The sequence below is a fragment of the Abrus precatorius genome, unplaced genomic scaffold, assembly GCF_003935025.1.
Source record: "Abrus precatorius isolate BTA unplaced genomic scaffold, Abrus_2018 Scaffold7, whole genome shotgun sequence".
NCBI classification, from domain to species: domain Eukaryota; kingdom Viridiplantae; phylum Streptophyta; class Magnoliopsida; order Fabales; family Fabaceae; genus Abrus; species Abrus precatorius.
In genome coordinates this window covers 6,317,930-6,328,260 of record NW_020874417.1, presented here as the reverse complement: position 1 = coordinate 6,328,260, position 10,331 = coordinate 6,317,930, and the positions used below count along the sequence as shown (strand labels likewise).

Here is a 10,331-nt window from a genome sequence, read left to right as displayed (position 1 = left end):
TTGAGTTTGCTTTATTTTATTTTTTAATTAATTGTGCTAAGGTGCTTGCCTTAGTCACTATAATTCCTATTTTGATTGAGAATTTTGAATAAACGTAACACTAGAATTATGAATTAAAATCATTGTTGAAATAAGTAATAAGATTGCCTTAGAATCTCTTCCAATGAATTAATTTTTTTAATTGAATTGATTTTTTTACTTGATTTTTTTTTCATGTTGGAACACATGCAATCCCTCCATTTTTATTCCTAATCAATCAATTTCTATTAAAAGTCTTTGAGAAGAATGACCAAGGTTGATTACATTGTACTGCAATGTTTGACCATATTGATACATCAATCTTCTTTACTACTGAATGAATTGTACATGTTTTTTTTTTATTTCTCATTATTAATATTTTTTACCTATAAATTATTAACGTTGTAAATCATTAAAATGTATTAAAAACTGAATTATTTGTATGGATTAACGAGTTGGTTTGATTTACAAGTCCAACCCAGTACCCCCTGCGTAGCCCAATTAGTTATGAACATAGCCCAATAATAATATTGAACCTTAGATCACGCGTAGCGTAAAAGAACCCAAATTTCAAACAATGCTTTTTCTTTCTCCAGTACATTACTCTAACGTGCACAAGTTCGAATTCCAATAAATTAATGAAAGCATCGTCGCAGCGCTTTGCCACGTGGATCTGTTTAAACCATCTTCCACTCTCGAATTCCATTTCCACCGTCACGCTCCCTCTCTTTCCTTAACGCCTAAGCTGTCGCCTAAGGGCACGACCGTCATTTCATTCAAAACTCTTTCTTCAATATTCATCTCCCTCTCCGTTACAAGGAGAAGAATCGAAGGAAGAGAACGGTAACGGAGATGGGGCTTCTGTCTAACAGGTACGCTTGTTTTTCATTTTCCGAAACCCGTTATGCTGTGGTTTTGTGTAATTGATTTTGTGATTATTGTTGGAAAAACGGATGCACAGGGTTACTAGAGAGAGCCTGAAACCAGGGGATCACATCTACTCTTGGAGAACTGCTTATATCTATGCCCATCACGGTTCTCTCTTCTTTTGTTCCTCTTTTTTTTCTATTTGTTTTTTCCTTTTTGTTCTTGCTTGTGGAGTTTGTGGATCTGAGGAAAACGAAATAGGTGGTGCAAAATCAGCTTAACGACTTAGTGCTTGTTTGTTTGTGTTTTGGTTTTTAATTTTTAAAAATTATGTTTTAAAACAATTTTAAGAAACTGTTTTTAAAAAGAAAATGAAAATAAAACTGATGTTAACAAACCTTCTCTTCAACATCGTTGTGTATGTCTTATCAATCGTTTTTCTCTTCTTTCAAGTCTTATTTAAATTTTTGCTTTCTACCACAAAATTTTAGGATTAAATGATGGTTTTGTATTATATATAATGAGATTAAATAATGGATTCGTTTTGCTATAGGGATCATGGAAATTGACAACCATACTATAAGAGAACAAGTGGTGATGATTTTAGCTCCTCGAAAGTGAGAGAACGTGTGAACTGAAAAAAGTGTTGTGTAAACATAACTATCTTTAAATTAATGGTAAAAAAACCTTCAATTTCTCTCTTTACACTTCTCCTCTCTTTAAAGCCAAATCCTTCAGTTATAGTGTGTGTGTGGAAATATGTTAAAAAAACTTGTAAACACATTGAAGCTACATTGTAAATGTGGATCAATAATCATTTAAATGTGAATACAAATATACTGATAGCCAAGGTTATGAATAGATACTTGGCTATGAATAGAGAAGCAGTTTTTAAGGTGTATCGGGTGTTAAAATTAGACAATGCTCTTGCATTGTACTATTGAACATGTGGCGGCCAACTATGTTTGCCATTGTTGTGTTTCAATATCGATATATCAACAATTAGCATGGAAAACATTAAATTTAGTGGTTAAATGTAAGAGATTTGTCTTACACCCGTTGACCATTGTGCCGATGAATCTCTCTATTTGAAAATCTTTATATCAATTATGATTGGAGTTCTTGCATTGTTTGTGAACTAGTGTGAACCTTATTCTATGCTTTTTGGCTCTCACATACTGAGATCAAGTTATGCTTTATTTGTAGACCATTGTCTGTGTCATTGGCAGAATTTTAATTGTGTTTGAATGAATGACAGGCATTTATGTTGGTGATGACAAAGTCATTCACTTCACTAGACGTGGGCAAGAAGTAGGGACTGGTTCTGTGCTAGATCTTCTCCTTGTTAGTTCAGGACCATCCAGGTCTCGAGAAACTTGCCAAACTTGTACAGCACCACAAGAGGAGCACGGGGTTGTTTCCTCATGCCTAAACTGCTTCCTAGCTGGTGGCGTCCTGTATCGGTTTGAGTATGCTGTGTCCCCTACTCTCTTCCTTGCTAAGGCCCGTGGTGGAACATGTACTCTTGCAGTCTCTGACCAGGATGATATTGTGGTCCATCGAGCAAAATATCTACTTGAAAATGGTTTTAGGTGCTACAATATTTTCAAGAGCAATTGCGAAGACTTTGCCATCTATTGCAAAACCGGGCTTCTTGTTGTTGATCAAGGAAGAATTGGACACAGTGGCCAAGCAGCTTCCATTATAGGGGGACCTCTTGCTGCTGTTCTATCAACGCCCCTTCGTCTGGTAACTACTAACGTTTATGGAATGGCAGCAACAGCCATTGGAGTCTACTGTGCCAGTAGGTATGCTGCAGACGTTTCAATGAGGAGGGATGTGGTGAAGGTAGAAGTGGACGAGTTGACAAGAAGTTTGGCCACTGGCTTGCTGCATGTTGTTGAGCCCCAAATTTCAATGAATATTGCTCATCAATCTCCCCAGCTTGCCAGTCATTGATTTAATATTGTCTTTGTTTAAATATTTGGCTAAGAATATCCTGGGTATGTGAGTCCCATGCGTTTTTCTTTTCTTCTTCTGGGTGTGTAAGCAATATAAAATTTAATTGAATAATACTATGGATTTGCATAATTTATTCTGCTGTTTTACTTGTTGCACAAGATCATGAGAGAAGGGGGTTTGTATTGGGATCTATTTTCTTGTTTACTCATCCATGTCCTGTCCTAGTTATCACAATCTTTACGGCTATGATGAGGCCTCTACGGATGAGGAGCACGACAAAGACCGATCAAATGATCACTTAGATAATGGGAATACACGAAAACCACGAGCTATGGCGGTGTGTTTCCCGGGCATTAATTGATCACACTTCATTTTCAGAATTTTTCCATCGTTAAAATTAATGCTTCAATACTAAACTTCATTAAAAGAAAATAATTTAAATATAACGGTTGTGTTATGATATTAATTTTATGTAGGCAACCGTAAAAGTTACATGAGATATTTAAATAAAGAGTAGCAAAACAAAAGAATGGCTTCTCCTATATTTTATACATTTTGTTCTTATATTTTTGTTAATTTACAAATAAATGTATTACAATTTCATTACATTTTTTAAATTATTAAACAAAACTTTGGGTGAAGGAATTATTTTGTAACATTTAGGAAAATGTAAAGATAAACAATCAATATTTAAAAATTTACGTGGATTAGAATCACACAAATTAAAGTATTAAGATTTTAATACCTGAATTAAATCTTTTATTAAAATGGAGCTATAATTTTATTTGTCCGATCTTTTAATATATTTGTTGACTAGTTGGATAGTGAGTCCTAATAACCATCCTTAAATGAGATAAAGTATCTATCTGAATTCTGCCAATATTTCAGCTTTTTCTTGTGTGCGACATCACTCTTTCGCACCTATGTATTAATAGTAGCGTCTTCAAATTAGGTTGGAGGATCCAACGAGGCCTGGCGAGCGCATAAAAATTCTATTCGACAGAAATTACACATTTGTTATTCGATAGTTATTGGATATTTCTAGACAAAAAACAAAAACTCATTCAAAATGAAGAGATACATTTCAATGATAAAAACCTATTATAATCATTGGACAAAATACTAACAGTATTTGAACAACTTGTTAATTTATTGTACATTATATAATATACATGTATTTTATCACAATTTCAAATTGCTCTTTATTGATTGACAGTAACTGTACTTCATCTGCTGAAGTGTACATTCTCATTCCAAGTCAAACTTCTACAAAAGAACAAGATCTAAGCATAAATCTTGAAAATAATTAATTTCATAAACAATTTACTTTTAAAAACAAATATTAATATACCTTCATATTCGCTGGGGGAAGGAAAGAGAGGACAGCAATTATTCATAGAAATAGCTACTCAATTTTCTCCGGACAGCAATTCAAAGAAATTATAGAGAATCGTAAACAAGTTATGACATATCATATCTACCATATAACATAAAAATGTAGCTACACAAAATGCTGCATCTTGCAAATAAACTTACTAAATTTATCTGTCTTATCCGACTATGGTACAATAATTAACTTAAATTATCACGTGCCAGATCTGATCATTGCATTAACTACCCAAAAAAGGTGAAGAATGATGTCAGTAATCCAATTCAATAACAAAACTGCCACACTATTTTCTCGGACAAAAATCTCAGGTACCAGCAAAGATTGTCCAACTTTCCTCAAAAATTGGGGATGGTAATATAGTCATAGAAGAGGGCCTTGACCACTTTTAGAGTCAAGTGGAACTCCAATACCTGACATGACCTTAAACAAGTAAAACAGCATTTATACAACCATCATTTTCTGGGTTATTGGTAACCTGAGCATATTTACCTGCATTCATGGTACACAAATCCAATGTATCAATTTTAGTTAAAATTTCCGCCAATGGTGACAAAACTAAAATACAAGTTCCAAATAATCTTACCCCACACAACTTTCCCGGCAGGTGTGACAAGACCAAGTTCACTAACATTCACCTGAAATTACATTAAGCAAAGAAATAAGTAACACATTTAGATAATAAGTCATTCTACATTTACATTATACCCATGTACATATGATATCAGCAAATAAAAAAGGACAAGTTGGGGTCAATTTAAATGCCCTAAATTGTGAGTATGAAAATAACCATCAATTAAAAGCACAGAAAATATGCATACCTCAATTATAGTTCCCTTGGTAACAACACCAAGAGAGGTGTACATAGGGCCATTTGGGTTTTTCTTCACACCAATCATTTCTAGATTGAATGTGCATTTAAGTTCTGGATGAGTGACATGAGCTTTGGTGAAACGCAATCCAGTAGGACGAATGAACCGCTCATACTTTGGAGGTTTTCTGGTAAAACCAGGTCCAACAAATGTAGCTTTAGTAACCATCCTCTTCCATTGCTTGGCTGAATAATAGCAAGCCATACACAATCAGATAAGTTTCTGGCAACGATTACTCTGCATTCTAATACCCCTTAAAGTGTTTATAATGAACTAATAATATGCTACAGAAAAAAGACAGTAAGACAAATTTGGAAATAAGAAAGGAAATTCTCTGATCATTTAATAAAATCACAACACTATGACTTAAGAGTTAGTGTCTCGAATTAACTGCCCAAAAAAAATACAAATACCTAACCTTTTGTGGCACCAATTAAGATTGTTCAACTAGAAGTTTGAAATCTAAGTCAATAATGAACTTTGGACAGCTAAATATGAATAAGGGAAGACTAAAAATAATACTTACTCTTTCTTTTACCAGAACGGACCACTTTGAACATTTCATCTTCAGCCACAGGACGTACCTGAAGAAAAGAGAAAGCATACAACCATGTAATTACTATAACAAGATCCCCAAACCCACTCCCCCAGCACGTTCCTTTCCTTCCAAAAGAAAATAAAAATAACATTGAATAGAAACGGTCAGCAAATTTCAAGTAGATGTTATTTAATTTTATCATCATCCACCTTAGGTAGAGGAACATCCCATTTCCCAGCTTTCTCCTTCCTCTTTTGCTTAATGGTGTTGCTGAGAACCTAGAAACAGAAATTTGTCAGATTACTTATAAGAACAGACTGCAAGAGAATCAAGAGTCAAAACTGTCTTTCAACAAGCAAGAGACATGCCTTTGCTCTGGTCGTGTTATCACGATCCAGAAGATATGCAGGAACAGCTCCATCTTGAACATTATCATCAGCCTTCCGCCTAGATGTTGACTCTTCATGCATGGCCAAACTGTTGACAGTTAACACACAACAGTGAAATCATCATCTCATAAATTTGACACCCCATACAGAAATCTACGAAGAACAAAAACTACTACACTAATCATCTAACATCCACCAACAACCGAATAAACATGTCATTAAAAAAAATCCAGATATTGGGAATCAACCGCAAACATTTTTATATCAACACCAATGCGATATATCAAAACTGAAAATGGTGCCCGCTGCATCAGAACCGACAATCAAAATCTATGACATAAATTCATACAGGAACACACAACATATAAGGGGGCAAAGTAAGCTAAAACTTAATTATAAAACAAAAAAAACTCACGTTTTCTTCATCTGTGCCTTTTCGGCATAATTTTTCTTGGCAATCATCTTGCCCTTAATACCCAAAGCCTGTTCCACTCAAATTAACGAAAATCCAATTATTAGAAATTATAACACAATTTTTAACACGTTCAAATAAAATCAATTTAAATGTAAATTTTCAAATGAAATCAAACAAATTAGGGGTCAGTGAAACCTTCTGGGCCATTGCAGAGCGCTTGTGAACTTGACGCGCCTCTTTCTTGCGCTTGCGTTCGAAGTGATCGAGGCGGTAGCCATAGTCTCTTCTGTGACGTTCTATGTAATCCCCTTGCGGCTACAATCACACAAACACCAATTAAAAAACAAAACAAAAATCAGGAAATGCATGCCTCATTCAAAAGAAAAATGCGAAGTAGCTTCATGCATAGGAGTTCAAAGTCGAAGTTGAAGAGCGAACCATGGTTACAACGGCGACAGTGTTTTCGGATCAGAGAACCGTTGGAAGCGTCGCGTATAAACCCTAAGTTGCGACAGGGAAGGTTTACGAATCAAGTGGTTTGCTTCTGTTTTCTGGTCATTTGTCATGAGAAGCATAGAGCCCAATTGACAGTGGGATAAGCCCATAATTGTTGGGTTAATTTTAGATTGGGCTAGACAAATGATAAAACGATTGGTCTCAAATGGCCCAAATTTCTTGCACCACCTCTGTTTTTCTATTCACACCTATCTTCTTCTACTTTTTTTTTGACAATTTTTATTCTAGAAAAATATCTACCATCCTCAAAACATAAATTTTCAGAATAATACTTGGTAATACTTCTGAAATTTTATTTTCGAAAGTGTAATCAAATCTAGTTTTTAGAAGTATATTATTTACAGAATAATATTCCAGAAACTTAATTCCGGAAGTTCTTAAAAATTCACTTTTAGAATTAATTTTTAAAATTTCATTATAATGACTTCTGGAATTAAATTTTTAAATAACCTACCATTCTTAAAATATAACTTATTTCCTGAAAGGAAAAGGAAAATGGTTTTGAGGGTATTTCTAAAACAATTTTATTAAAAAAAGAGTTGTTTATTTTTAAAAATGTTAATATTTAATATGAAATATGACATACGAAATTGGCATAAATATTTTAAATTATTAATTAATCGTTAAACAACTAAAATTTAAAAACAATAATTACTAGATGAAAATCATGCAATCGTAGTTGAAACTGATTTTTGTGACTTACGTACTCAAAAAAGTTGTACTATTAATACTAAACATTATTTTTTTAAAAAGGGTGCAAAAAACTTGGGCCATTACAATTGGGTCAAGGCCACGGCCTTCAAAACAAGTGAGACGGTGATTAAGAAATTTAAAATATTAACCAAAAAAAAATTTAAAATAAAAAATATTATTAATATTATGATATATCCTAAATATAATTTTAATAATTTTGTTTCAATAAAACCGTTGAAATATTAATCAGCAGGGTATGTATTTAAAGTTTCTCGTACTCTATGTAATCAATGTTGGACAGAAAACAAAATCTATTAAAAGAATTTGACTTTTCAAGTATTCGTGGCCTACACTTCTGCGCATGTGACTACATGCATCAAAGTATTGAATATGCTTTCCGCTCATGTCATTATTCTTTTTGAAATTTTAGGAAATAAATAGATATAGTTACAGTCTCTTTTAATGAAATGTATTTTAAGTTATATAGTCATTTACTTTTATTTTCAAATTACATTTTTCTCTTCAAAAAATAAATATGCATTATAATTTAGTTTTATTTAATATAAAAAATTTTAATGATCAACTTTTTTTATGACTCCTAATAATATTGATAATTAGTTTTGAATCTTAATTAAATTTAAATCGGGGCTTTTAAAATTGATAATATGAGTGTTTAAAGCATTATTTTATTTATTATAATTCAAAGTTGGCTACTTTAAAAGTTTTAAGTTTAATGGTATTTTTGGTTCCTCTAATTCGGTATATATGCAATTATGTTTTTTATTTTAAAAATCACAAATTTTAGAGTTTTAAGTAACAAAATTGACAAATGATTAAATTTGTACAATTTTAAAAATATGGTAAAAAATCATATATGATGATAACTCAAGAGGTCCACAGCACAGTAACTTTAGGAGATCCAAATTCTAAAACATTTGCATGTTGTAATCATTAACAGGATAAGGGTTACATATTCCACATGCCACACGTTACTACAAGAAAGAGTTGCATGCAAATAATAATAAGAATCTCAAGTCCAAGTAAATTCCCATTCCCCACCATCGAACTAGCTAGGAAGGTAAATAATTGTCTTTGATTTGTGCATGTGCAAATGTTTGTTATATGTCCTCAGAAAGTGACTTTCCTTTATCTTGATTTTTTATTGAATATTAATGAAAAAAAATATAAAAACCCCCTAACCTACAAAAAATAGCGAAGTATCTGATTTTTGTTTGTAGCAGCTTGACAGCTTAACCATGGCTGCTAGTTGGAACTGCAAGAAAAGTTCTCTCACTTTTTCATTGGCCCTTTTATTTGTCATTCGTTGGGCATATGATAAGAGACGTAACACCGATAATAATTTAACTGGACATATGAGACTTGTCTCTTCAATTATTGGTCTCTTCACAGGTGTTAGTCATATATTTTTTTATTATTGATTAAAATTTATTAAAGTAACAAATTTATGTAATATTTAAATTTAATTTAATATTTTTTTATAATTTTATACTTTTTAATAAATTTTAACCTGTATATAAAATGGTATTAAAAGAAAATAAGAGAGAAATTATGTTTTTAATACTCTTCTTGATGAGAAATGATTGTGGACGTGGTCACATGCACAAGTCTCATAACTTGTTACTCCTTTCAATTCTCAGGACCCAATTTTATATTCTCATCGTTTCAGCATTGAACAACCACGAGACCATTCCATTTTATTTTGTTTGGGATTCTCTTTTCCCTTTGTCCGGTTATGAAGTTAGGGGTAGGATATATGTGGTTCGATTTAAATCAATTTAAGTATAATGTGATCCGATATTATCATAATTTAATTCAGTAAAACATAATTTTAGTTATTAAAATGATAAATATTTGTTAATTTAGTATTTAAAATTACAAATAAATAATTCTTAAATTGGGTAAATTTGAAGTTTTTATAGAAAAAAATTAATATAAAAAATAATAAAATTTCTTTCATAAATTAAAAATAACTTATCTATTTTTTGAGAAATTGTGAGAAACTATCTTCTCTAAAATTTGATAAAATAAATTATTTCTAATTTATAAAAAAATATTTTTAAATTAAATTTTTTTCTTGTATAAGGATTTATTTAAAAATTTATCCAAACTATTATGTGTATATAAAATAAAATTTAACAATGACTAATCATAATATTTTAACAAAAAATTATAAAAAATACAAATAAATTTAGATATTATACAAAAATAATAAATAAGCAAATGCATAAAAAAATAATAGTTTCGCATGTAAATGAAATTTTTAATAAAGCAAAACTGAAAGATGAAGCCCTAGGCCAGCGTAAGCATAAATCCTAAAATATATTTTATGGATTAAAGTGAAGTTAAGTTACAAAGATTGTAATTTGTAATTTTTGTCTTAATAACTTTTTTTACTTTGCAAGCACTAATTACAAATCCTATAATAAATATGTAATAATAAAAAATTTTATAAAAGATGAAAGTAAAATAAAAAAAAATATATATATATATATATATAGTGTGTGTAATAATAGTATAATTTTTTTAAAAATTAAATTTTAAAAATTGAAATATAAATAAATTAAGTGAAACTTTTTAAGTAATTTTAATTAAATTTAAAATTTTATTGAAATACTTATCTTTTATGGAAAGAATTTTGTATTTTCAATTAAAA

The 10,331-nt window shown here is 31.1% G+C and overlaps 2 protein-coding genes across 2 annotated transcripts; one reads left to right on the top strand and one right to left on the bottom strand.

Moving 5' to 3' along the window:
* Nucleotides 1-578: 578 nt before the first annotated feature.
* LOC113872742 lies at nucleotides 579-3,055 on the top strand. The gene is made up of 3 exons (XM_027510538.1): nucleotides 579-890; nucleotides 980-1,053; nucleotides 2,144-3,055. Exons 1-3 carry the CDS (start codon nucleotides 871-873, stop codon nucleotides 2,842-2,844), a joined length of 795 nt encoding a protein of 264 aa, XP_027366339.1. The 5' UTR covers nucleotides 579-870; the 3' UTR covers nucleotides 2,845-3,055.
* Nucleotides 3,056-4,434: 1,379 nt separating this feature from the next.
* Nucleotides 4,435-7,011, bottom strand: LOC113872703 (ribosome biogenesis protein NSA2 homolog). Its single transcript, XM_027510458.1, has 9 exons — nucleotides 6,887-7,011; nucleotides 6,644-6,763; nucleotides 6,449-6,516; nucleotides 6,013-6,121; nucleotides 5,854-5,922; nucleotides 5,633-5,690; nucleotides 5,056-5,291; nucleotides 4,821-4,872; nucleotides 4,435-4,726 (listed from the first exon to the last, which is right to left on the bottom strand). Exons 1-9 carry the CDS (start codon nucleotides 6,887-6,889, stop codon nucleotides 4,659-4,661), a joined length of 783 nt encoding a protein of 260 aa, XP_027366259.1. The 5' UTR covers nucleotides 6,890-7,011; the 3' UTR covers nucleotides 4,435-4,658.
* Nucleotides 7,012-10,331: the final 3,320 nt, after the last annotated feature.

Excerpts from the sequence above, each read along its gene's own strand:
- LOC113872703 (XM_027510458.1), bottom strand. Across the intron at positions 6,517-6,643 it reads GCTCTGCAATGGCCCAGAAG|GCTTTGGGTATTAAGGGCAA; the intron begins GTTTCACTGACC and ends TGAGTGGAACAG. Across the intron at positions 4,873-5,055 it reads CCAAGGGAACTATAATTGAG|GTGAATGTTAGTGAACTTGG; the intron begins GTATGCATATTT and ends ATGTAATTTCAG.
- LOC113872742 (XM_027510538.1), top strand. The coding sequence starts at position 871 with ATGGGGCTTCTGTCTAACAG. Across the intron at positions 891-979 it reads ATGGGGCTTCTGTCTAACAG|GGTTACTAGAGAGAGCCTGA; the intron begins GTACGCTTGTTT and ends ACGGATGCACAG. Across the intron at positions 1,054-2,143 it reads TTATATCTATGCCCATCACG|GCATTTATGTTGGTGATGAC; the intron begins GTTCTCTCTTCT and ends AATGAATGACAG.